We start from the raw sequence: 27968 nt of genomic DNA on the forward strand, positions 1-27968 counted from the left end.
TCTCCACCCCAATCGACGTACTCGGTGGCGGTGGCGTGGCAAGTGTGTGCACTGCTTGGCCATGGCCGCGTTGAAATCTAAAGTCTTCTCTAGTATAGAAAGAGATCGATTGAATCATATATTGTAATATGTTTTTTATTTTTGTTTGATTCTATTAGCAGACCAAGAATCCATGTACTTTATTTTTGTTTGATTCTATTAGCAGACCAAGAATCCATGTACGTGAGTGTATGTAATCTCCTTATTTAGATGAATATTTTCTTGATTAGCTAGATGTTGTTTTCCTAATTATGTGATGAGTTTTCTTGTTTAGAGAGGAAATCTCATATGCTGTTATTGCTAACTAAATTGGCTAGAGATTATTTTCTTCATCAGCACGGGATTGCTCCTTCAATTACGTGATTAGTTTTCTTATTTAGAGAGAAAATCTCATAGGCTGTTATTGCTTTTATACTCCACATATGGTGAAATATTGTCAAATGAATCAACACGTCCGAATTTTTTGTTTCCTTCTATGTAATCTACAATTTCCGTCTTATTTGGCAACCCATTACTGATTTACTCGCATCGGTTTTCTCAATTCATCATTGTCCAAGCGAACACATGTATACAATACTATTATAGAAAGAACTAACATGAAACTCTTGTATACAATACCGTAAACAATCAATAAAGAAACAGATAAATAGCTCTCTCAATAGTAAATGTATCGTAAATGTGTTTCAAAAAAACAGAAAAAACTCGTATACAATATAGTAAAGAGTCAACAAAGAACAAGTAAAGAGTTAGTAACATGCGAGATGCGTGGGGGGCTCAAATTTACTGTTTTTCAGGTAACGCCATTTCCGGTTTCTTAATATCTGTATTCCTGTCTTTTAATAGACTGTTTCCTGCTTTTTCCCACTCGCATGTATGTTTGGTTGCTACAGGGATGTTGGATTGGACCGGATGCTGGCACGTGAAATAATATTCCATGTGCTGCGTGTTAAATAGTGTGGGAAAAACAGAAGTTTAACATTCAGCTCACTAAATAAGTATTATATATATATATAAAATACTTATTCAATGCGCTAAATAAGTATTCAACATGTCATCCAATCCGCAACCAGAAAAAACCAAAAGTTTACTCTCTCCACCAAAAAATCAACGTTCAATCCACTCCACAACTGTAAAAGCTGAAAGTTTGCTCCCGCAACCACAGTAATTTTACTCTTGCAATCTAAGAAAGCCGTAATTTTTACTCTGCAACAAGAAAAAGCTATCTAGATAGTCTTTAAATAGTGGTTGTTTCCTCTCTCCCCTCTAATTCCTCGTAAACTGTTGCAGATCTCTAGATCCGAAATTTTAGCTAATACCGATGGAGACGATTTGAGAGGGTCGTGAATCTTTCTATCTCTCTATGCTCATTCCCTGACGTTCAACAACGAGCCAAGACGTCGTCCATCAGCTCTGACTTGTTTATGAATATCTCCGTCTCACTGTGCTCGCTCTCCGACGTTCAACGACGAGGTGAAACGTTATCCATCGGTGCAAGCGCAGATGTACATGCAAAATATCCATCGACACCTCCGTCCATTGCTCCTTTTGCTTTTCCTTTGTAATGATCACTAGGTGATCTAATTGTTGTACCTACACTTGCAATGCATTGTCAAACTCTTTATGCTTCTCCTTTGTAAAGATCACTAAGGTGATCTAATTGTTTTTCTAGGTGGAGTTTGGCTATTAATTCAGGAGTCTATTATTTTCAATAAGGTTTATTAGCTGATTATTTCATTGATTAGCGAAAGAAAATCACATATGCTATTATAACCAACAAAATCAACGGGAGATTATTTTCTTGATTAGCTAAAGGTTGTTTCCATGATTACGTAATTAATTTTCTTGTTTAAAGAGAAAATCTTATAGGCTATTATTGCCAACAAAATCAGCGGGAGATTATTTCCTTGATTAGCTAAAGATTGCTTCCCTGATTACATGATTAATTTCCTTATTTAGAGAGGAAATTACTCAGGTTGTTATTGTCAAATGAATCAACAAGTCTGAATTTTGGTTTCTTCTTAGCAATATATATTTTCTGATCACATAACATATATTTTCGGGTTTGACCGGTAACATATTTCCAGCGCACCTGATAGGCAGGAGAATAGATATGTTCCAGTCACGCCAAACCATCTATTATGGTATTATTAAATTGGTGTTACAATTTTTCATGGGATCTGGAAGAGCACGCCATGCGCCTTATTCATTTTTCAGTGGGTTTTAAGTTTGTTCCAGTTTTACTATATTCATTCTAGTTTGTTCCGGTGGGGTCACGTTGGTGCAGGGTACCGATGCATAGAATATTATTCCTCGCACTGGTCGTGGCTTCTTCTCAACAAAGGGAAACCACATAGGCACCAAGATTGGCGGGATGGGGTTGAGGGGTGGTTATAAAACCTACCGTATCAGATTGAGGACACGAGGAGTTATAAAATCTATCGTAGACTAATGACACGTGTACTGTGAATATATGTCTCTAGGATATATCTCATTTCTAGTAAATTCTTAGTTATTACTACCTTCGGTCATAAACACATGTTGTTTTGGAAAAAGTTTGATCAAAATTTTAAAACTTTGACTAACAATAAATTTTAAAATATTTAATTTGGAAACCTTAAAATTATATGTGTAGATTTGTCTTAAAAAATGTTGTCATAATATAAATAATTCTATAAATCTTATAAATATATTCTAATAGAAAATAGTGATCAAAATTATACATTAGTGATTGTATCTTATCCAAAACAACTTGTATTTATCATTGAAGGGAGTAGTTATCAAATCATCATCAACTATGTACATGTATTTGATGTTTCATATTTTTCGGCATACTTATTATAAAGAACCACAACGTAACCTGATTATCTTATACATTTTTGTATATTTTGCTACCTCGTCTCTAATCATGTCTGCAAGCTAAATGAGGCAGGGGAACTATGGAGAGAGAAATCACCTTTGTTAAATGCAAAGCGAAGCTAAACGAGGCAGGGAACTTGAGGAAGATACAGTGATGTGTGCCTAAGTTTACCTCTAATACAAAATGATTCAGGTTAGTTGTGTGGTGTGGCATGGCATGGCATGGCATGGTATCTCCTTCCATCCCTCCTCCCCATTGTGCCTCCGAAAATAAACCAAACCGAAGCACTGCTGATGCTGCCTTGTGCTGTTTTCAGCCTGGAAATCGCAACATGACCCGTGCCTGGCCCAACGAGAAATGCTTCTTCTTCTCCCATCACACTATCCACAAATCGCAAAGGACGACAGAATCCAAGCTGCACGGCTCAGGACTGACGCCACGTGGCGTTACCGGCCTTCGACGATGGTGACGGTGACATCATTGACGGTGCAGGTGGACGACCACTCGCCGTCGGTGGACGTGGAACCGCCCCGGTCGCTGCAGAAGCCCGGGTGCCGCGGCTGCGGGAGGACCGCCCCCGGGTTGCTCAGCGCCAGGAACACTGCCGCCATGTGCGGCCGGTCCTCGGGCCGCTCCTGCGCGCACAGCAGCCCCACCTGCACGCACCGCAGCACCTCGGAGCTCCTGTACGCGCCGGCGCCCACCACCGTCTCGTCCAGCAGCGCCAGCACGTTGCCTTCCCTCCACAGCTTCCACGCCTGGGCATAGATGATCAATCTGCTCTTGTCAACTATGCTCTTTTCTTGAGCAAACTACCATACTACCGAGCTGCAGAACTGCGATCGCTTACGTGGCTGAGGAGGCTCGTCTGCTCGCCGCTGCTGTACATTCCCCGGTTCTTCCTGCCGCTGACGATCTCGAGGAGCAGCACGCCGAAGCTGAACACGTCCGACTTCACCGAGAAGATGCCCTCCATCGCGTACTCCGGAGACATGTACCCGCTGCGCTCCCCGTCGATCGCCATTGTCATCGTGATCATTACAGTTAGCTAACCGAAGTGAAATGCAGAGCATGGGAAAAAGTTGGTCGAGTGCTTCCTTACTATGTTCCGACGACTTTCCTGGTGTGCGAGTCGGTGTCGTCGCCGAAGATCCTCGCCACGCCGAAGTCGGAGATCTTGGGGTTCATGTCCTTGTCGAGGAGGATGTTGCCGGCCTTGAGATCCCGGTGGATGACCTTGTACCGGGAGTCCTGGTGCAGGTACAGGAGCCCCCGTGCGATGCCTAGTATGATGTTGAACCTCTTGGACCAATTCAGCTGTGCTGATCGACTCTTATCTGCTCAAAAACATACCTCATTTGTAAATTCAATTCAAGCAATATGGTTAAGGCTTGAAGGTTAACAGGATTGAGTTAATTTTAGTACCAAAGATAATGTTGTCGAGGCTCTTATTTTCCATGAACTCGTACACCAGGATCCTCTCCTCTCCATGGATGCAGCAACCCAAAAGCCTGACAAGATTCACATGCTGCAGCTTGGCGATGAGCATGACCTCGTTCTTGAACTCGTCCAACCCCTGCGTCGAGTACTTCGACAGCCGCTTCACCGCCACCGTTTGCCCTCCTTCTAATTCACCCTGATTTGTTTCATAGAAAATTGTTTCAAATCAATGTGTCAAATGCATACTGCTGGTTGCACATTTGTCATGATTTGTTTTACCTTGTAGACTGCACCAAACCCGCCTTCTCCTAGCTTAGCCGATGTCGCAAAATTATCAGTGGAGTAAATTATTGTGCTGATGTCAAAGAGAGTGACATTAAGGTCTTTGCTGTGACTGTGTTCATCTTCGATCGTCCTGCCCTGGACTGGAGTAGGAGGGGCACCGGAGTCAAATGAGGTGAGCCTCTGCGTGCTCTGACACGTCCCTGGATTTCTCACGGTAAATTGTCACACACAGATTAGCACATGGATTTGCGATTTCTCCTGTCAGAAATGGGAAGCTTGTTCTCACCTTTGTTTCTGAAAAACTTGGCCCAGATGAAGAATCCACCAAACCCCAAAAGAAGAGCACCGGCTAAGCTTCCGAGGACGGCAAGAACTGTGTCTTTCCTGCTGGAACCGCCTCCATCTGAAGCTGTCAGCATCATATTGGAAAGGTGAGTATGTAGCATTGACTTGATTGTGCTATGCGGAATTTGTGCGTCAGCAACTAGATGATTGATGACTGACGGTTGTTGCTTTGAGACAAAGAAATCCTTAAACATTGTAGCTTCATAAATGAACATTACTGATTGCTAAGACTACACTTCAATATGTAGCATGCTAATTTTCTTCTATCCGTATAGAATTTGCATGTAATTCAGGAGAACTTGTGCAGTTGGCAGCTGCAGGTACAAAAATATACACCCCTAATGGTGATATATGCCTTTTGAACTATACTACTAATGTTGTGAAACCTACTGTAATTTTTAGCAAACAAAGGAGTATGCTTTGTTTGGTTATTAAACACAATCAAAGTTTGGTCCCTTTCCTTTCCATGCTCATAACTTGCAGATTTTTTTTTTGAAACAGCGGCAAGAGATTTGCCAATTTATTAGAGCAGAAGTAAAAAGTTCCAGAGAAAAAACAAAAGAAAAAGGACGACAAAAAGGCTCTCCCATACCTAGTAAAGTCACACAGCCCAACGCGACTCATAACCGAGAAGCCGCATCTACTTAGCAACTACAAGCATGCCCGAGGCAAGCCCCACCGAGGTGTAGAAAGCACCCTAGTGTGTCGTGTTCAACACATCATCATTGTCCTGTGATATTCTTCAATTTGGTCCAATGCTCTCTCAGTGACCTAGAGCACATCCGCTGTGGTGTTTTGGAACATTCTTCGATTTCTCTGCTTCCAAATATTCCACCAAAAGGTTATGACCATGCCATTAAAATCACGTCTTAGTTGCTTGTCAAGTTTGATGCCGTCTTCCACCAACCGCTCAGTGTATGGAACTGAGAGAGCAACGACATGCCGGTGATTCTTAGCCTTTGTGAGATATGCATCCACACTTCCTTTGTGAAATGCAGTCCTTACATAGGTGTACCGGGTCTTATCTTCTTGATCACATAGGGGGCATATTTGACTCTGAGGCCACCCTCTTTTCGCCAAATTATCTAGATAAGTATTTTATTCTGCAGTAGGATCTATGAGAAAAGCTTGTATTTTTGTTCGGTTATGGCTTTCCACACGGGCTGCATTTTGTGTTTTCTTGTTAGTCCCACAAATTGTAGCTTGTAAGCACTTCGTGCAGAGTAGTTCCCATATGTCATCCATCTCCAAATTATGATGTCCTTTATATCCGGCAGTAGCACCACTCCTCGTAACTATGTCCACAAGTTTGCATTTTGGTTGAGTTCTTTGTTCATCTCGATTTGTCCAATATGGCCAAGCCATCGGTGATCTGGAAGTCCTTCCTTGACCATAACTTTCATATCACTAAAATGTTTGTTCGACCAAACCTGATGACTAGTAACTACATGAAAGATCAAGTTCGGAATCGAAAGTGACAACCGCTAGCTCGCATTAACCTTAGGTACTTGTTCCTGAAGGCAACATTTGCCAACAAAAGGTCCGGACATGCTTGATTTCGGACTTAAAGAACCACTTATCTTGATTTTTATGAGCACATGATGTAAAAATAGATAGCTTGTACGTCAAGTTAGTTGTATATGGTTGGCATGGTTGTGATCCTAACCAATCTCCGTTTCTCATATGTACCTTAATTAGCGGATTGTAAACTGATCTATTTAATCGTGTGTTGATCTCTCGCCTTATGTGACTTATAAAAGGAATAGAGTATCGGCTCTTGAGCTGTGTGCAATTCCACCAAGCCCTAGCCTACCTTGCCATTTTTTAGATGGTACTAGAGCTCTTCTGATCCAAGCCACATGACTTACAAGCAACACTAGCGCCATTCTTGGAATCAACACCAGCATCGTCCCATTCCCTATTGAGCATCTCGATGAGCATGGACCCAATGTCGTTGACCACATCACCATTCATGTTTGGGCACCTCATCACTGTCAAACTCTCTTAGGAGAATTACCTCCCATGGAGGGTCTAGGTAAGCTGCAATCCGAGTACCTCTACCTATCGCGTGCACTCTGATAAGTCCGGACAAGGTCACACAGGAATCGACTTCATGAAACAAGAGTTTCTACAACCAAAGAGTAAGTATGAGTGTTTAATTCTTTTCTCTTACCCCGGCCGGCTAATTCATAATGATCGATCGACAGTTTTTATCTTATTATCTTCGACTGCTTATCTAAGTTTTCTTCCCAGATAACTAGTCGAGACTGGATGAATACTAAGAGCTAACGACAACATATTGTGCGTGTGCCAAAGCGACATCCTCCGCGTGGAGATGATGTTCTAAATTATGACCTCGCAGGATGTGACAAAGATTCCCTATCGCGTCCTCGAGTGCCCGGGGGCTACGATGCCTCTCTCTCACGTCGGACCTAGGGCTGACCCGATGAAGCTCCCCAATTAGTAACGAAGTCATTCTACCTTAGCCGAAGGAGGAAGTGAGTAGCACTAAGCATGTTGGGTTGCCGATATCTCCTTGGTATCAAGTTCCTAAGAAGCCCCACCATTTACATTTACATTCTTTTTATTTTTTTACTAACAAACGAATAAGTTTATATTCCAAAGCACAGGATACAAAAAATTATAAACGGACTAAACGATTCTTTGACTTCTCGGAACTATGATCTTCTGTGCTAGGGTCCTACCGCGTTTTATGTTTGGGATCTCTTCGGACACATGCGGGGGCTGTTGTTATGAAATACCAGGAGTGTTGGCGCACGACATTGACAAATGCGTTCAATTTCCAAACGTCATTGTGATGTTTTGCCAGAAAAGGAGGAAATGATCTTTTCACCACTACGTAAAACTTTTGCTACTATAGTCCGACTTTCAAACCCAACCAACGATAAGTCTTTTCTCCCTGTCCTTTCTCAAGGATAGGATGATATTTTCCGAGTGAATCAAAAATCCTACTCGGAGGGAACACCTTCTCAAGGGCTCACTTGAGAACTCGGAGGCGTTCAGAACCCTGAATAGATGATATGAGAACCTAGAAAAACCTAGTTAGATGTATCATTCTAATTGGGAACCCGAGTCTACTCGATGACACGGTCGGACAAAATGTTCATCTTTGCTGACTAAGTATTTGACCCGCTGAAGCCTCATTTCACGTACTAGTGGGGGCTTGACGATGACTACTAAATAATTACTATATCCGAGCACTCCAGGATTTTCCTGTAATTCTTGGAGCATATATTTATCATCGAAAAAGGTATCCCTAGATGGAAGAAAATTACCTATAATTACCTAAGATATCTCATAAATAGGAAAGTTTATCTATAAGAACAAGAAAGAAGATTTCAGAGGACGTACGACGCCCTCTATATTAAAGATCATTGAGAGCCAACAAGCTAGAAGACAACACAAGTAGAGCAAAAAAATCGCCAACTAGAATAGATCCATCTAGGCTAGCCACGCATCCCCTTTAACAGGCTTTGATCAATACAAGATAAACAGGATGTAGAGTTATTATCCTCAGGGAGACTCGAACCTATCTAAAATGCCCTTTGTGTTCATTTGATTAATTTGCTCAAGACATCCCCATCTATTCTACAAATTCATAAGATCGGTGATTCACCAATCGTCAACAAGTGTCAAGGTTTCACAAAAGCAGTGGGTGGAGCTGCAACATGACCTCCTCGTGTCGATCATGTCCTCAACGAAGCCACCAGATCTGCGGCAGAGAAAAAGGCAGCGAGGAGGAGGATGGGAAAGTGGAGATCCATGGATCAGATCTAGTGGGCGCAGAGCATGCCACCAGAGAGTAATAGGTGTAAATGGTTGTGTTCTCAAGAAGATTTCATATTCTTTACACTACTTGCTTTCCATCTTGATGCCTCTAAAAGTTTGTTTAATCTAATCCAAATCAAAATAGTTTAAAAAAATTTCAAGTAAAATCAAATGCCCCCAAAAGTTCGTTTAATCTAACCAACATCCTTGAAAACTATGGTGCATGATATGAGCATATGAAAAAGGACACTGCTAATCAACGCACTCAAGCAGCCGTCCACACGAACCACTTCGATAGCCCTCATCTTTTTTTTTTTGGGAACTTTTTCCCTCCCTCATCTTTCTTTTTTTGAAAGATTTTTAAAAATCATTTCTGTTAAAAAATTTCAGCGAAAAGTTTTCTCTCAAACTTCTGAGGAAAAACCTTTGAGAAAAAAGTTTAACTCAAAACTTTTGAGAAAAAAGATTGCAAGAAAAAGTTTTTAGAAAAAAAAATAATAATCAAAATTTGCATCTGACCCCTCGATTGCACATGAGTTGGACTGCTCGCGTGCAACCGCAGAACAGGAATTTCGTATGAAAAGAGATGAGTGAGGTGATTCATACGCAAATCGGATGCCGCGAGACGAATGTACAGATCCTGCCCACCGTAGGAGAACTGCCTGATGTCTATCAGCTTCGAGCTCCAGATGATGCAGCCGCTCTCGCCTCCCTTGATGCTGGAGGCAGCGTAGGCCAAGCAAGAGCAGTTGGCCAGGCACCTCTGCCTGCACTGGTCGAAGGTGATGCTCGCGTCCTCCGTCGCGTTCGTTGTGTCCGGCAGCTTCACGCCACGCAGCAGCAGGAACCCGTCCCCAGTGCAGTTGAGCCGCGTCCTGCGCGCGCAGCCCGCGGAGTTGTCCCTGAGCGCCCAGTCCCGTGGCGAGGCCGGCGCGAACCCGTGGAGGCAATCGCAGATCGGCGAACCGCTGGAGTCGCAGACGCCGTAGGCGCCGCACTGCGCGTAGTGGTCGCACTGGTCCCGCGGCAGCGACCAGTAGAGGCTCCACCCCTGCCCCCCCGGCAGCCAGACGTAGCGCTGCACCCTCGACTGGTTGAGCACGAACCGCGACACGACGCCGCTTCTGCCGCCGCCGTTCACTAGGAACGTGTAGTACACGTTGCTCGCGTTGGCGACGAACTCGAACTGGAAGTTACTGTTGTTGGGCTCCATCTCCGGCTCGCCGCTGAACTGCAGCCCGTTCCACGGCCCGTTCCGGTACACAGGCACCGCGCCGTCGTACCAGATGAACCCCTCCGGCACGCCGCGGATGTCGATCCCGAACGTGTAGTCACCCGGTGACGGGTCGCCGGGGCTCCGCCACGTCGTCAGGTACCGGTCGAGTCCGGCGGTCAGGTTCCACCCGAGCTTCATGCCCGGGAGCAGGGTGTCAGACGGGTGGTTGAAGCTCTGCCACAGGATGGCGCCCCCCGCGCCGCTGCCGACCCGGAGCACGAAGTTTCCGCTGTCCAGCAGCTGCGCTACCGGGGCGCCGGTGCTGCTCACGTTCGACGGCGCTGACGACCAGAACACGCGCCCCGACCGGTCAGCAACCACCAGGCTCCCGGTGCTGTTGATGGTCAGGCTCCCGGTCATGCCGGTGATCGCATCCTCCCGGTTGGCGACCCAGACCACGGTAGTAGGGGCCATGTCCTTGTACCAGATGCCCAAGTACCTCGCCGTCGAGTTCCCCGGGGTGAAGAACCCCAGCTCGAAGACTCCACCTGCGGAAACAAGCTTCTGGCCATCGGCGAGGGAAGAGTTGGCAGTGATGGTATCAGCCGCGGAGGCAGGGGAGATGAAGAAAGAAACGAGCAGGGGAAGCAACAGAGTTAATGGCGGCCGCATGCCCGCCATGGCCATGCGCGCGGCACCGGAAGCGGAAAGCACCGCGCACTCACCAGTCACCATCCACCCCACCCGGACTGTGATGAACTAGAATTTCACCCGTCGCCCTTCGTATTTTGCCGGGATGCTTACGCGGATTGAGCTCTCGTAATTCGCTTTGCATTCGAGGACCGGTCGAGAAGCCAAGCTTGACCGTATCAACAGATGATTAACAGTGATCTGCACAGGTGCGGTGGGTCTTGCCTTTGGGATGGCGATGTTTGGAGACGTCCGATTCGTTCTTGTGAGAGTAGAAATGTGCTGTTTCTTCTTTGTTTCTCCCCCGACGGCGATTTCTGGGAAGCAGAGTCTCCTCCGTTGACAAAAGGAAGAATTTCAGAGAAAAAGAATGTGTTTTTTTAACTGGTGCTAGGAAGAGTAAGCATCACGCCGTCGACCGCGCCGGAAGTTTTTCAGCTGTTGGTGAAGCTAAACCGGTGGGAGTTGCATATGAGCCCACCCCAGTACTGCAGTATGCCATATGCTAAATCTAGAAGATGCCTGCCAGATGTCATCGGTGAGCAAAGAAGAAAAGCTTTTCCAGGATAGTTTTGACCGGATTCGAGGTATAGGTTTCTACAAAACCGAAAGGAAGGGAAAAGAGATGTTTGGCACTATTCACCATATTCTATTTATGGGTGTTCACTGGTTAACGATCTGATGAACCTCAACTGTAGAGAGGCTCCTATCTAGAGTTAAGGTTCATCAGATTATTACAACGCGATTTGTTAATAGTCTTAATTTTTTTCTTCTATCTTTGTATTAAGAAAAAATTGGTTGAAGATCATTACAACGCGATTCGTTCTAGAACAATCGCCGAGCACAAAAGTTTAGTTTAGTTGTGATTATACAATAACCGAAACAACCAAGATCTACGTTCCTGCCCTTAGGCTACCAGCCCTTTGGCACCGACCGAAATCCAGAGGTCAGCCTCTTGTTTAATCGCGTCTACGAGCTGAGGAACAGGCGTAGACTAGTCCGCTAAAGACCCAGCCATTACGCCGCGCCGTAGCTTCCAGGAGACGAGCATCACCATAGAGTGCAGTCCCTTCCGCTGAGTTGCGCCACAGCAGGTCCTGAGATGCGTCCACCAATCAATCATGGTGGTTTGGCCGACATGGAAGGTGCACGGGACGTGTAGCCAGTTGAGCACCTCCCACCACACCTGCTTGGCCAAGCTGCAGTTGACAAGCGATCTGCTGTTACGACCTCCTGGTTGCAGAGCGCACAATAATCTCAATCCTGCAGGCATGGTGAACTCTGAAACACCGATATGCACAAATGCCACGTATCCATATTAGATATGGAATCCGATATGGATACGTACTAGATACATATCCATCAAGTATCCAAATAAAAATAAATTTAGCAATTACTGGGATATTTCTGGGATACGGTTTAGCTCAGTCTGGTTCAGTCGCATAACCTAACCTTATGACCGCCACGCTAGTCACTTCCCTCTCACCAGCCACCGCTCGCGCGCCTCCTTCTTGCCAGTCGTCACCACGCCTGTAGCGTCGATAGCGACACCCCCCCCCCTACCGGCGGCGAGCCGATTCCGCCCTCCAGCCGCATCTCCTAGCCACCGCCCGCATGCACACCCTCCAGGCCTCCACCACCTACCGATAGCGACCCGACGACGCTCTCCACCTCCCGCCGACGGTGAGTTCCTCTCCCCCTTTTCCTCCTTATTTCTTCCACTTCCCTTTTTTCTGATTTCTGACCGAGTGACCGACTGATGTGGTGCTGATGTATCGTCAAGTAGTGGTGACCAAGTGACCAACTGATGGTAGCGGCAACTTCAAGTAGTGGTGATGATGCAACCTCCACCGACATCAAGGATCCATTGTGGGATTATATCACAACCATAGAGACCTAAACCAGGTGGAGGCAATACTAAATAGAAATACAATTATTGTTCATATGTTAGATTTAGTAGCTACACTAGAGTGAAAGCTCACTTGCTGAAAAATAGGGGACATGGGGTCAGGCTGTGTTCAAATGTGACAATAGATTAACTTAGCCAAATAAGGAGAGACGTTGCAAGAGTTAAAGAAGAAGTAGAAAGATTAAAACAAAAAATTGTGTCATTGCCTAGTGCTAGTGATGTTACTTCATGCAGTAGCAATAAGAAGAGGAAGGGGTCTCCATCTGCATTAGAAAAGGTTGGGTCATGAGGAGCGCAATCATTTGGATGCTTTAATTGCAAAATTATTTTATCGAAGGTATGCAAGCAATGCAACAAACATTCAATCAATTATAGCTGTAATTTAATTATTTCTTGCTTTTTCTAATTCTAATTTTTGTAATTTATAGGAATATCTTTCAATTTTGCAAGAAATACATACCTTCAAGAAGCATTAACCTATGCTTGCAGCCATAACTTGCAGGGTTACGAAAAGCCTGGGTACAACAAGCTTAGGACTAGACTGCTCAAGCAAGAAAGGGCTCATATTGATATGTTATTGAGAGTAAAAAGAGCACATGGCATGAGAAGGGAGTGACGCCGATGGCTGGTCAAATCTGCAGAGGCGACCACTCATTAACTTTGTTGCCATTTCAAAGAAAGCATCGATGTTCTTGAGGGTTGATAATTGTGAAGGTGAGGCGAAGTCAAAAGAATACATTGCTGAGAAGATGAGGTCTATCATTGAAGAAGTGGGTCGACATAATGTGGTAAAAAAATGTCACCGGTAATGCTGCAAATGGAAAAGGTGCGGGTCTGCTTGTGCAAGCTAGGTATAGTAACATATTTTGGACACCATGTGTTGTGCATACTTTCAATCTTGCTTTGAAGAATATTTGTGAGCCTAAACTACCAAAGAATGAAGAAGATGCTTTTGTTTGGAGCAAACTTGAACTTATAAGTAATGTTAAATCTAATGCATAAATGATCAAGAATTTCATAATGAACCATGGCATGTGGCTTTCAATGTTTAATGAGTTTAGCTATTTGAAGTTACTTGCTATTGCTGAAACAAGGTTTGCCTCAGTTGTGTGTGTGCTACAATAGTTTGTCATGGTAAAGATGTCTCTCCAAACCATGGTAATAAGTGAGTAATGGAATTACTACAAAGATGATGCTTAAGTTACCACTAATGTCAAAGAAATGATACTCAGTGAGGTGTGGTGTAAGAATATGGAGTACATTCTTAAGATTACTCAGCCTATCTATGAGATGATACATCTAGCGGACACCGACACACCATGTCTTCGTCTGATTTATGAGATGTGGGATTCGATGATTGAGAAGGTGAAAAATAGATATATCTATGGGAAGGGAAGGAACAAAATGTTGAGTGACAGTTGTTCTCGGTTATTTCATGAGATATTGGTTGATAGGTGGACAAAAGACAATAATCCACTTTATTGTTTGGCTCATTCACTCAATCCAAGGTTATCTACTTATCTTTACACTATTGCTTATATTCAATTGTTCACTACTTGTTGTACAACTTTTAAGTTTTAACCATTTGCTAACAACTAACATTGTAGATATTATAACAAAAAGTGGCTCGAAGGATGCGCTGGTCATGTACCCCCACACAAGGACAATGAGGTATCAAAAATGAGGATCTCATGTTTCAAGAAGTTTTTGCCTATACAAGATGAATTGGCAAAAATGAAAGAAGAGTACTCAAGATTTTTAACTTTTTTCTAGAGAATTCAATGATTCTGATTCAACCAATGATAAATGGGTTTGTTCTCTAATGACTTGGTGGACAAATCATGGCAATATATTCCTCTATCGTAGATTTTGGTCACCAAATTGGTTAGCCAACCAACCTCATCTTGTTGTTGTAAGACGAATTGGAGTACTTATAGAATCATCCATGGCATTAAAAGAAATGCCTTAGCTCCATAGCATGCTAAAGATCTAGTCCATGTGCACTCAAATATGAGACATCTCTCAAAAAGAACAGATGTATACAAGAAAGGGGAATTAAGTATGTGGGATGTTGGAGGAGATTCTTTTGACTTTCTAAGTAGTCTAGGCATTCTTGAAGTTGTTGAACTCTCTCTTGATGAACATAAGTTGTAACTTATGTCTTTTGGAGATATGGAGGTTGGTATTGTGGAGGATGAAGTAAATGAGGATGAAGAACCTACTACTGCTAGCTAGTTGTTATGTCCCCTAATATGTCCTAAGTTTGAGACTTTTAAGTTGTTATGTCCTTTAATATGTTCTCAATTTGAGACTTTTAGTATGTTATGTAATAAAACTTAAGTAGAATATGGGAGTAACTTATTTATGTTTTTTTTAAATAGTAAAACTTATATGAGTATTGGGTTTCATGGGAAAATAGTGTATTCCGATATCCGTATCAGTTCTATGCCAATACACGTATCCATATCGGTGCTGCCTAGATGGTGACGATGGTTGTTTGAAGTACAAATTTGCCCTTGCAAGAGCAACCAATTGAAGAACTTAGCCTTTCATTTACATGTATCCTAACAAGTCACACCGATCTCATTTACATTCTTTTTGTTTTTTACTAATAAAAGAATAAGTTTCTATTTCCGATCACAGGATACAGAAGAAAGTCTAATCAGACTTGGTGATTCTTTGACTAGCCACCTCGGCAGTTTTGAGTCCTACTCAGACCTGTGATCTTCTGTGCCAGTGTACCGTAACATTTCCTGATCGGGATTTCTTCCGGCGCATGCAGGGGTTGTTGACACAAAATACTAGGAGAGCTAGAGCACTACACCAACAAAGGCGCTCAATTTTCAAATGTCATCTTGATCTTTTGCCATAAAAGGAGGAAAGATTCTTTCACCACCACGTGAAATCTCCGCCGCGATGGTTCAACTTTTGAAAAACCCACCGGACGGCGAGCTAGATTTTCCCCAACCTTCTCGGAATCCTAAAAAGTTGGGACGATGCTTATCGGTTGACCCAAATTTCCTACTCAGACGAGGTCCCTACCTGGAGGCTCACGGAACTACCCGAAGAAGGCATAATATCCCGACTAGATGACCCGATGACAACCAGGAACCCAGATATACGTACATCCTACCCGGAAGCCCAAGTTATCACTCGGAGAGGCGGCCTGTCGAGGTATCTTCTTCAGCTGGGCTAAGTTTCTTTATTTGTCACAACCTCATTTCATGTACTGATGAGAGGTTAACGATGACTACGATAATTACTATATCCAGGCATCTCAGGGCTTCTCGTAATTCTTAGGGTATATCTCTATTGCCAGGAAGAAGATCCCTAGATAAAAGAAAACTACCTATTGGTACCCAAGGCATCCTATAAACGGGAATGTCTATCTCCAAGAACGGGAATGAGGACTCCAGATAACCTACGACACCCCTATATATATACGGAGCCAAAGAGTCCTGCGGAGGACGAGCCATAACATGCAAAACTAGAGAGGTGATACAAGCCAGCATAAGCTGAGCAAGGAAGTCGTCGACTAGGTTTAGATCCATCTAGACTTAGCTACACACCCCCTTTAATAGACTCAGATCAATATAAGACAAATATGATGTATGGTTATTATCCTCTTGAAGGTCTGAACCTGTATAAAAACCCCTTTGTATATTCTTCTGCAATTTGTCGACTAAAATTATCTCTTATTTCTTCAACAAGTTCTTTAGATTAGAGCAGTTCACTAATCATCGACAGTTTCCCTTCTGCCTCACCACCCCTGACGAATCCTTGCCTACGGGTGGAGATCTCATCTATCAGTGACAAACAGGTGAGGAGGAGAATGGGCAATTTGACCCAAGGAAGAAGAAGATAAGAGTGGAGAGAGGAGGACTCACAAGTGGGGCCAAGGGCAAAACTGTCCAAGAGTGGCAAATCATCGAAGCCACTGTGTTAAGAGTGTATGTTAGAGTGTTGCATGTTGAGAGTGATATTTTGGCGAAGCCCACTCTTGAGAGTGGCAAAAAATCAATTTCCTCATCGAGAGCGGGCACCTTTGGTGCCAGCAGGGTTTGAATAGCTTTTGTGATGGAGCAGATGAAAGCATGTGTGCATGCTCTTGCGCTCCAACACGCACACCGTCTATAATTGTAGGATGCAAAAACGAATGAAGGAAAAGGCGACGCGGGGATAAGGTTGTCACCATTCTCATCACTCTCTAGATCTCCAGCACTTTCCCTGAAAGAAATTGTGAAGCATTGAACCCTCCCGGGCCGCTCTGCATATTAATATAGGAACGGGAAATGCCCCCCGCCATGGCTTATACAGATCACATGAGATAAGCAAGCAGGAGATCAGTTTGAATAAGGCTATACAATCTGCACATACCAAGATTATCTCTAACTGCTAAAACATATTGATCTCCTGTATCTACACAAACCGAATACAACTCAAACTCTAACACTCCCCCTTAATCATAAATTATCCAAGTTAAGATTGCTCCTAAAATTTTCTAATTTCCGTACAGTAAGGGGCTTTGTAAAACCATCTGCAATTTGATCTTCAGAAGATATAAAATGTATATCAGGACGCTTGTCGGCAACTCTTTCTCTCACAAAATGATAATCAACTTTGATATGTTTAGTTCTTGTATGAAATATGGGATTAGCAGATAAATAAGTTGCTCCAAGATTATCACACCATAGACAAGCTGACCTGGATTGAAAAATGCCAAGTTCTTCCAAAATAGTTTGAACCCAGATAATTTTAGTAGCAGCATTAGCAAGAGACTTATACTCTGCTTCAGTACTAGACCTGGACACTGTAGCTTGTTTACGAGCACTCCAAGATACAAGATTTGAACCCAAAAAAATAGCAAAACCTCCTGTAGATCTTCTACCATCTGGACATCTTGCCCAGTCTACATTAGAGAAAGCACTAACCAAAAAAGAAGATGATCTTCCAAATTTAATCTCCAATTTCAAGGTATAGAAAATATAACGCAAAATTCGTTTCACTGTTGTCCAATGTAATGATGTTGGTGCATGAAGAAATTGACAAACTTTGTTAACAGAGAAAACAATATCTGGACGAGTTAATGTCAAATATTGCAAAGTACCAACAATACTTCTATACCTTGTTGAATCTTCATTGCTTAAAGCATTGCCTCCAACTATTGAAAGTTTCTCTGATGTTGAGATAGGAGTAGTCACAGGCTTACAGTGTTCATCCCAACTTGCTCTAATAATTCAGTAGCATATTTTCCTGAGAGAGAATAATACCATCTACAGCTTTCTTCACTTCAATTCCCAGAAATAGTGAAGGTCTCCTAAATCCTTTAAGGCAAACTCACTATTCAAGTTCTGAAGAAGAGCTTCAACTGCATTATTTGAAGAACTAGCCACAACAATGTCATCCACGTAAATAAGTAAAAATATAATCACTCCCCCTTTGTTAAAAATAAATAAAGATGTATCTGCCTTGGAAGCAACAAAACCAAGCTGCTGCAATTTTGTACTAAGTCTATAATACCATGGCCGAGGAGCTTGCTTTAGTCCATACAATGCTTTGTCCAATTTACATATATATTCAGGATGAGAGGAATTTTCATACCCAGGTGGCTGCCTCATATAGACTTCCTCCTCTAGAACATCATGTAGAAATGCGTTCTTCACATCCAACTATCGAAGACAACAATTCTTGGAAACTGCAATAGGCAATACAATACGAATGGTTGCAGCTTTCACAATAGGACTAAAATTATCCTCATAATCAATATCGTATCGTTGTTTGAACCCTTTTGCTACTAAACGTGCCTTATACCTGTCAATTATTCCATCAGCTTTCCGTTTTTTCTTGTAAACCCATTTACAATCTATAACATTACTAGAACCCTTAGGAGGAACTAAGTGCCAGGTTTTATTATTTATTAACGCAAGGTACTCCTCATCCATTGCTTGCTTCCACATTGAATCTTCCATTACTTCTTGTAAGTTCTAAGGTTCTCCTATTGCACTAAGAAAACCATATTGTATTGTTCCATCAGTAGAAGTCTTGGGTTTACAAATATTATTACGCAACCGAGTAACAGGTCTCAAATCGGTGGTCTCTTGCGTATTAAAACTCAGATCATAATCTCCAGAATGTGCGCTAGAATCAGCCAAATCATGCACATGAGGTGACACAGTGGTACCTGTAGCCTCGGTTTCCTATTGCTACTGCCGTGTTGGTTGTTGCATTGAAGGCACCAATACCCGATGCGTAGAATCTCGTGGCAATGCAGGAGCAATCGGTGCAGGCACTGTCAGTGCAGACTCCCGTGGGACGGAAGCAGCGGGCAACGCCACGCGCACGCGCGCTGAGACAGGTGTATCGAGCGATGCTAGATCCTGACGCACCGCTTCGCTGGATAGCACAGATTCCGAAGCACCTACCAAAGGATCCCTTTGGGAATTGGTGCCAGGATTTCTTGTGGTCACAGACGAAGGCGCGCCAGGGGACATAAAATCATGATCTTCCACAGAATTTTCTTGTGAGCTTGCATTGAGATTTCCTTCGGGTACATTCTGTTCTTCATCCTGTACTGAGACAGACTCAACAGTATCATTAGACATGTTAGCATCTATTGTAACATCCCCAACTTGATCGTGACTAAGCAAAGTTTGATGAAGGAGCAGCAGTTCATATCGCAGTTGAGCCCCAACATTCGGATGAAGGTGAGCAAAAGGGAAAATAGTCTCATAAAAACCACATCTCTTGATATATAAGCATGGCCGGTTGTGATATCAAGACACTTATAGCCCTTATGAAGACTACTGTACCCAAGAAAAGTGCATCGAATGGAACAAAATTGAAGCTTTCTCGTGTTGTAAGGACGAAGGTTTGGCCAACAAGCGCATCCAAACACACGAAGAGAGGTATAATCTGGTTTATGTCCAAAAATATGTTCCAAAGGTGACTCAAAATTAAGAACTTTAGATGGCAGCCGATTTATGAGATAGACAGCGGAAGAAAAAGCTTCATCCCAAAATTTTAATGGCATAGAAGCATGAGCAAGGAGGGCTAAACCAACTTCAACAATATAACGATGTTTTCGTTCAGCAGATCCATTCTGCTGATGAGCATGAGGAAAAGAAACATGATGTGAAATGCCTACCTTCTTTAATAAGGAACTCAATTTTTGATATTCACCTCCCCAGTCAGTCTGCATGGTTAGGATTTTCCTGCTGAATAGACGTTCAACATGTTGCTAAAACTCATGAAATCTACTGAAAACATTAGACTTGTTCTTCAGAAGATAAATCCAAGTGAACTTACTAAAATCATCAATAAAACTTGCATAATACTTATTTCTTCCAACAGAACTAGGTGCAGGTCCCCACATATCGGAGAACACAAGTTCTAAAGGAAATTTAGAAACACTTGTAGACCTAGGATATGGGAGTTGATGACTCTTAGCTTGTTGACAAGCATCACAAATTGAGTCTTTATTGGACTCTGGGGAGCAAGGTAAATTGCTGCTGCTAATAACCTTTTTAACTATGATTGAAGATGGATGGCCTAAACGACCGTGCCATCGTTCAGATGGCAACTTGACAGCACTTAGAGCTTGACTTGGTGAGGACGGCTCCTGAAGAATTGGAAGAGGATAAAGACCACCTCTACATCTACCTCGTAGAAGGGTTTTCTTCGTTGCTTGATCCTTAACAAAAAAAATCAGGATGAAATTCAAGATAGGCATTATTGTCAAAAGTAAGACGATGAACGGAGATAAGATTCTTTTTAGCATTTGGAACATGAAGAATACTATTAAGATGAAGATCACGAATTGGGCCGTAAATAGTAGAATTACCAACATGATTAATTTTTATACTTGCACCATTGGCTGTATGGACCTGATCATGTCCATTGTACTTCTCACGTGTGGTTAGTTTGTCTAATTCACTGGTAATGTGATCAGTCGTGCCAGTGTCCATGTACCGATTAGTGTCAACACCATAAGAAGTAATAACAGTATTGGCACCCTTTTCTTCACCAATGAACGTAGTATCGAACCTCTTCCAGCAGCGATGAACAGTATGACCAACCTTGGAACAAAGTTGGCACACCGGTTTGGAACTTGTCGAGTTGTTGTTGTTGTATCCTTGACCACCTCGTCCTCCACCACGGTTGCCAACACCTCGTCCACGTCCTCCTCTACCACATGAATTTCTCCCACGCGAGGCACTATTGGCAGTCACCTGGTACTGGGAGTTCTGTGCCTCTAACCGAGCTTCTGTGGACAACAACTAAGCATAGAGATCACTTAAACTTACTGCATCAATTCTAGCACTTACCGCCTCAACTAGCGGATTGTATTCAGCATCAAGTCCCGTGAGGATATAGGACATGATGTCATCTTCATCAAGTGGCTTGCCAGCAGCGACCATCTCATCTGCATAGCCCTTCATCTTGGAGAAGTACACAGCAGTGGACATGTCACCCTTGCATGTGCTTGTAAGCTTGGACCGTAGATGGATAATCCTCGAACGTGACTGCGAAGCAAACATCTCTTGGATTGCTTTCCAGACATCAGCGGTGCTAGTCAGGGTCACCACTTGGGCGAGGACTTCCCTGGACAACGATGCCAGAACGTAACTCATCACTTGCTGGTCATGGGCGATCTAGGCAACGAGCGCCAGGTTTGCCACAACTTCGATGGTCTTGTCATCTCTTGTGACCTCAACTATTGCAGGCGGCATCTGGACAAAACCATCCAGGTAGCCGATGAGTTGAGCACCTCTAATTGCCGGCAGCATTTGAGCCTTCCAAAGGATAAAATTATCCCTGGTCAGCTTCTCGGTGACCGGCAGCCCAAGCGATGAGCCAGTCATGATGGCAGGCGCAGGCGAAAGTAGATGGATTCGATATAGATGTATTAGAGGAGATAGGCTCTGATGCCATGAAAGAAATTGTGAAGTGTTGAACCCTCTCGGGCCACTCTGCATGTTAATATAGGAACAGGAAACACCCCCGCCATAGCTTATACAGATCGCATGAGATAAGCAAGCAGGAGATCAGTTTGAATAAAGCTATACAATCTGAACATACAAAGATTATCTCTAACTACTAAAACAGACTGATCTGTTGTATCAACCGAATGTAACTCAAACTCTCTCTCTCTCTCTCTCTCTCTCTCTCTCTCTCTCTCTCTCTCTCTCTGTGCACCACCGCTAGATCCAGGCACGCCTCACTCCTCCGTGCCCCATCACTTCTGCACCGCCTCCATCCTCCCACGCTCTCCCTCCTGGCGTCATGCTCCCCATCTCCGTGCCGCTTCCATGCTCCCTCTCCTCCATAGGAGAATACGGTGGCACGGTGCACACGTTGATGCGGCGATGCTCATGCTCACACCACATCCAGGGAAGGGAGGGTGGCACTGTGGGCGAGGGGTGCTTCCCGGAGCGGCACTGGCGTGGTGCGTGCCATCGACGACTCGGATCTGTGCTCGTCCACCTCATGTATTGCACCCCCTCCACCAGCGGCAAAGCATGAGGACGAAGAGGAGGGCGGGGAGAAGCAATCATCGAGATGGTCGAAGAAGAATGGCATCGAGCTCCACTATGGACAATTAGATCTATGGCCACCGGGGCTTGCAGACGCCGAGCTCCATTATGGAGGTAGCTGCCAGCTTCCCGGAGGAGAGACGGATAAGGGTGATGGTGCGGAGAGAGTTTTCACGGCCGATGTTCTAATTCCCTTCTCTGCCCCATGCATGAAAAATATCCAGAAATGAAAATGGAGGAGAGAGTACAGACATCTTTTTACCAAAAATAGATGTACATGCTCGAAAATTAGCACAGTTGAACAAGGAATGGCCTGTTAATGGAAATGCTATTACCAAATTGACAGAGCGAAGGAAGACAACCTCTGTACGTAGTTGAAGCACCCCAAACGCACCCATCTCAATCCTCTATCTACTAGCGATTAAACACCGTACCTAGTGTATATGTACAGCCAGCCCTACTATTCGGTCCACCCTGCCTAAGTAGTACTACCTACCTGCCTTTGAGCATGGTTACGGTGAGATCGCAGGCGGAGTAGGACTCGTCGGCCTTGTCCCTGAAGAGCCAGTCCCTGTCCGACGACGTGCACTGCAGCGTGAACGTCGGCGGCTTGGGCATCGGCAGCACGGAGCTGTCGCTGCCCAGCGCCAGCACCACGTAGGGGATGTCCGGCCGGTCGCACGCGTGGTCCTGCACGCACAGCAGCGCCATGTGCACGCACCGCAGCGCCTCCCGCACCGAGCACGTCCCCCGGATCGACGGGTCGATGAGCTGCTCCCCCTTGTCCGCGTTCCACAGCTGCCACGCGTAGCCTACGATGTTGAGGGAGCCCTCCATGTGGTGGAAGCTGCTGTTCTTCTGGCCGGAGATGATCTCCAGGATCAGGATCCCGAAGCTGTACACGTCGGACCTCACGGAGAACAGCCCCTCCATCGCGTACTCCGGCGACATGTACCCCAGCGTGCCGACGACGCGGTTGGTGTTGACCTGATTCTGGTCGCCGCCGAAGATCCGCGCCATGCCGAAGTCCGAGATCTTGGGGTTCATGTCGTGGTCCAGGAGGATGTTGCTGGCCTTGAGGTCACGGTGCACCACGCGGAGCCTCGAGTCCCTGTGGAGGTAGAGGAGCCCCCGGGCGATCCCCTCGATAATGTGGAACCTCGTCTTCCAGTCCAGCAGCCCTCGCCTCGCCGGATCTGCAGATCGCCCAAACACATCGTCAGGGGCCTCTGCATCTTACAAGAGAACCGATCGCACGGTACAATTTGGTGCCATGGAGCGTACCGAAGAGGAAGGCGTCCAGGCTCTTGTTGGGCATGTACTCGTACACCAAGATCTTCTCCTCCCCCTGGATGCAGCACCCTAGCAGCTTGACAAGGTTGCGGTGTTGAAGCTTCGCGATCAGTATCACCTCGTTCTTGAACTCTTCCCGCCCCTGGCCGGAGCTCCGGGACAGCCTCTTCACTGCAATCTCCTCGCCCCCAGGAAGCCTTCCCTGCAAAGGAATCAACCATGCATTTTCAGCACTCTGACACTGTGAACCATTGAAGTACATTTTCAACATCTATCACGTTGTAATTTTCCCAACTTATGCATGTCGTACATTTGTGATGTCAAGTTGCGCGCTTACCTTGTAGACATGGCCGAAGCCTCCCTCCCCGAGCTTGTTAGCGCTGTTGAAGTCGCCGGTGGCCGCCGCCAAGATCTCGAAGGCGAACAGCGGCAGCTCGCAGGTCTTGCCGTCCTCCGCTTCCTCTCGATCAGGTTGTTTCGGTCCTGAGAAATCTTGCCTTGCTTCCCTAGCAAGACGCAGCAATGAGGGTTTTTTATTTTCCCTGCCAACAATGCCAAGTTTCCCTGCACAAGATGAACCAGTTTTTGTCATGTACAGTAAACTCAATGTGAAATTACTTGAAAAATCTTCAAATTCTATTATACGGCAGATTCAAAATTGTTCTCAGATATGAACTGTTCCCTCACCTTTGATTCTTCTCCTGCATTTCCACAGGAGAAGGCCGCATGCTGCCAATATAGCAGCTACGACGATTGCTACAACAACGATAACTGTCGTCCATCGCCTCGTTTTAGAGCCTGTTTCTGAGCAGGTAAAAAGTGACATAAAAAATTATCAGCAACATGCAAAAAAGTAATTCTTCTACAGTAACATGAATCCACGGTACACATGAATTCAGGGTGTCCCAGCAGAAGAGAATAGTTCAAGAATCAGTCAAAGTTTCAAGGATTTGTTTTCTGAAAACATGTCATGCAGCCTGCCAAATGCCACTTGCCGAATCCACACGTGCATTCAGACCAGGTGATATAAAATATCACCATATATGCATGGTCAGACACGTTGACCTACAAGGTCAAAACGTGATATGTTTCACATGGTTCCTATGTGCTATTTGCAGTATAATACAGGTGAACCTAACTATCCACATGTTTCACATGGTTTCGACCAAAAGCTCAGATAAAGAATAAACCATGTTGGTCCTTTTCATGGAGCCGTCAGATGGTATTGTTTTCTTTTCCTTATCTCCAATATTATACGGAGTAGTAGGTAGAAAACTTTTTAAGATCTGTCGTTGTCGAAGCAATCTTAAGCCGAACAAAAGATTGGCAATATATTGTTCTTTTCTATAAGTCAGCATATGAAGCAAATGGTTTGCATATATTTATCAGTCGTTGTCGGTACTCGAAGCTCCAATGAAAGAACCTTTAATGATTTAATGTGTTGTGAGAGTGCGCAATCGTCTGTCCTAGCTCGCTATACTCACGAGCCAGCGTCCTAATCTAAATTTCAATAGATCTGCTAAACACGTAGATCCAACTGAGATCACGACTAAAATTCTTGAGCAACTCAACCTAAAAAATTACCTTATAGGTGAGGGATTATCTATCTTTTAAGCCGTGCTCTTTTATCATCAAGTTTCAATATAGGACTAAATTCAATAATCTCCTCCGTCACACATCAAGTCACAAGTCCTAACAATATCCCTCGTTACACACAACACGTGCAACTCTGGAGACATTTCGAGCTCACCCGTAACCGTGCGATCCTAGAGATGTTCTGAATTTGTCGACCTTAGGCTCTGATATCACTGGTTAGAGTACGCAACAGTCTGACCTAGTTTGTTATGCCCATGAACCAGTGCCCCCAACATAAGTCTCAATAGATTTGCTAAACATACAAGTCCAACCGAAACCACGACTAAATTCTTAAGCCAACTTAACCTAAAAAGCTAGTCTGATAGTTGAGGGATCATATATTTTTAAGTCGTACTCCTTCATCATTAATTTTTTATGTGAGATTAAATCCAATATCTGTCTTAACCCATTGGCGAACCGTAATAAAGCATTAGAAATGATGTGACACTGCATCTGAAGAGATAATTCTGGCCATAAATTCCGAAGAGTAACAACAGATGCTTTGAATTTTCTAGTGGTGAAATGGTCGCCAGTTTTTTCACCTTTCAGAATCGTTGTACACTAGTCCAAGTTGGCAACCATCTTCTAATCGTCTATTCTGGTGAATTTTATCCCGTGGACTACATAAGACACCACCTAATGAGGCCCCAACAACTTTACACGCATTTACATTGACATTTCAGCTCAACCATATCCCAAGATACCATCATTTTGTTCCTTCAACTCTCTACACGGCGTCGGCTAGAATTTAACTCTCTACACGGCATTCCCGGCAGAAAACCAAATTGCCATGCATTATTCTTTATCAAATCAAGTGGCTTGGCATTTATCTAATTCAATCTGTCAATTCTTGAAACAGCCAACAACCCCCAAGAATTTAACAATGCTTTCTGGCAAACCAAGAAATTACTTCCCAACAGATTTTTTATCCCTAGCAAGGAATATATGTTCTTTAATCATAATCATTAACATTTTTTTCTTCTTAATGCAAAGACACATAGTCTTCTGCGTGTTTCAGAAAAAAAAACTTTAACAAGGAAAGAACATTTTTGTTACCTAACACGGATGCAGGGACCTTGATGTGCAGGTCATAGCCCTCTTCTGTTGGGAACTGGTAGATGTCCATCAGCTCCTGCCCCCAGGTCAGGCACCCGGTGCCCGTGTTGTAGCTGTACGCGCCGCACGAGCAGTTCGCCAAGCACGACTGCTTGCACGCGTCCTCGTCGCCCACCGTCGATCCCCAAACGGCGAAGTTCGGCAGCTTCACGCCAGCGAGATCGGCGAACACGTCGCCGCCGCTTATGTTCTTCTCGCAGGTCAGCGGGGCGCTCCTCACGCAGCCCAGCGTCCAGTTCCCGTTGCTGTACTCCGCTGCGGATCTCGGCTCGAAACCTGCAAGTATCGTTCGCTGTCATTGCATGAACTTCGCACGAAACAGTTCAATTCAGAATAAAATTGCGTGTTCCATGCGGGGCTAGCTTGAGATCGCCAAAAAAAAGTGACCTTTTAAGCAGCTGCAGATGGCCTGTCCATTGTCACCGGCGGCGCACTCGGCGTTGGCGCCGCACATGTTGTACGCCTGGCACGGGATGGTCGGCTGCGACCAGACGGTCTCCCAGTCGCCGGTGCCATCGAGGAGCATGTAGCACGTCTCGGTGCCGTTGGGGTGGAGCATGAACCGGTACTGCGAGCTGTTGTACGTGCTGAACGTGTAGGACATGATCCCGTTGCTCTGCGACTGATCGCCGTTGAGCTTGAACCCGTACACGTAGAGCGACCTCCACGGGACGCCGACGAAGTTGGTGTTCGCCCACTGCCCCGACCGCCAGTAGGTGGTGTTCTCGCCGCCCCGGCTCTGCCAGATGTAGAGCTGCGCCGAGCCGAGCGGGTCGATTCCCAGCGTGAAGTCGCCTGTGGCCGGGTCGCCGGGGCTCCGCCACGACGTGAACAGCGTCCGCCTGACGGCCCCGTTGCGCCGGTCCAGTGTGATGCTCATCCCGGGGAGGAAGGTGTCCGCCGGGTGGTCAAAGCTCTGCCAAACTACTACCGCCTGCGCGCCCTCGCCGCCCGCGGACAGCACGAGGTTCCCGCTGTCGAAGATGGTCAGCGTGACGTTTCCCAGCGGCGAGGACGTGTTGGTGCGCCACGCGACGCGGTCCCCCTCCAGCACCTGCAGCTCGCCGGAGGCCGTGACGGTGGCGGAGTAGGCTCCGGAGGCCGCGCTCACGGGGGCGTCGCGGTTGGCCACCCACGGCACGGTCTGCTCGGCCGCCTGCGCGTACATGACACCCAGGTACCGCCGCTCCGGGTTGCCTCCGGCGCCGCGGGGCGCGAAGAAGCCCAGCGCGAAGGTGCCGTTGGCCGACACCAGCGTGTCGTTCCCGCCCAGCAACTGCCCCTGCACCAGCGTCGCCGCCGCGTCGGCGCGGACATGCACGTGCGCGTAGAGGAGTAAGAGCGAGGCGAGCCCCGCGACGGCGGCATGGGCCATCAATGGCGGCGGCCGGATTCAGCTTTCTTGACTCGCGTTTAAGGAGGCGGATTTTGGCGGAGAACTCAGAAGCTCGCTCGAATGGCGAAAGGGTTGCTGCTTCTGTGAGCGTGGATATACTAGTCTCATTTACGCGCGCGCGCGCGCGAGCCGCGTGGGAGAGCAATTGAGCCGCATGGTTTTGAACGGAACGGTTAGCCGATTGGTAAAGTGGTTTGGAAAGGAAGGGACTGCGAAGGTTGGGGTTCACATTGTAGGAGGCCATTAAAATTTCGTTAAAATTTTGTTAATTTTGCGAGTTTCGAATGGAATTGAAATATCTGATTTTGAAATTTTCTTTCACAGACGTTCTACCCAAGGCAAAAATAACCAAAATTTTAACGAAATTTTACGAATTTTGATCTTTTCGGTCGTTAACTACATTTTTGCGAACGAAACGCACTAGC

The 27968-nt window shown here is 45.2% G+C and overlaps 2 protein-coding genes and 1 non-coding gene across 4 annotated transcripts; all 3 read right to left on the reverse strand.

Moving 5' to 3' along the window:
• Nucleotides 1–2792: 2792 nt before the first annotated feature.
• Nucleotides 2793–11301, reverse strand: LOC133890509 (receptor-like serine/threonine-protein kinase SD1-8). Of its 2 annotated transcripts, none has more exons than XM_062330896.1 (7): nucleotides 9362–11301; nucleotides 4908–5024; nucleotides 4616–4821; nucleotides 4322–4532; nucleotides 3999–4233; nucleotides 3747–3897; nucleotides 2793–3654 (listed from the first exon to the last, which is right to left on the reverse strand). In XM_062330896.1, exons 1-7 carry the CDS (start codon nucleotides 10704–10706, stop codon nucleotides 3343–3345), a joined length of 2577 nt encoding a protein of 858 aa, XP_062186880.1. In that variant the 5' UTR covers nucleotides 10707–11301; the 3' UTR covers nucleotides 2793–3342. The 2 variants fall into 2 exon arrangements, with proteins under 2 accessions (XP_062186880.1, XP_062186879.1); XM_062330895.1 differs by having other exon boundaries at nucleotides 2794–3654; nucleotides 4908–5030; nucleotides 9362–11299.
• A 9533-nt stretch (nucleotides 11302–20834) lies between these two features.
• LOC133891837 (small nucleolar RNA Z247) lies at nucleotides 20835–20969 on the reverse strand. Its single transcript, XR_009904293.1, has one exon. It is a non-coding gene; the product is annotated as a small nucleolar RNA Z247 (small nucleolar RNA).
• Nucleotides 20970–22343: 1374 nt separating this feature from the next.
• On the reverse strand, nucleotides 22344–27693 carry LOC133890506 (G-type lectin S-receptor-like serine/threonine-protein kinase B120). Its single transcript, XM_062330893.1, has 6 exons — nucleotides 26535–27693; nucleotides 26088–26423; nucleotides 24084–24200; nucleotides 23734–23960; nucleotides 23388–23598; nucleotides 22344–23299 (listed from the first exon to the last, which is right to left on the reverse strand). Exons 1-6 carry the CDS (start codon nucleotides 27520–27522, stop codon nucleotides 22596–22598), a joined length of 2583 nt encoding a protein of 860 aa, XP_062186877.1. The 5' UTR covers nucleotides 27523–27693; the 3' UTR covers nucleotides 22344–22595.
• Nucleotides 27694–27968: the final 275 nt, after the last annotated feature.

Source organism: Phragmites australis, chromosome 14, assembly GCF_958298935.1.
Source record: "Phragmites australis chromosome 14, lpPhrAust1.1, whole genome shotgun sequence".
Classification (NCBI taxonomy): domain Eukaryota; kingdom Viridiplantae; phylum Streptophyta; class Magnoliopsida; order Poales; family Poaceae; genus Phragmites; species Phragmites australis.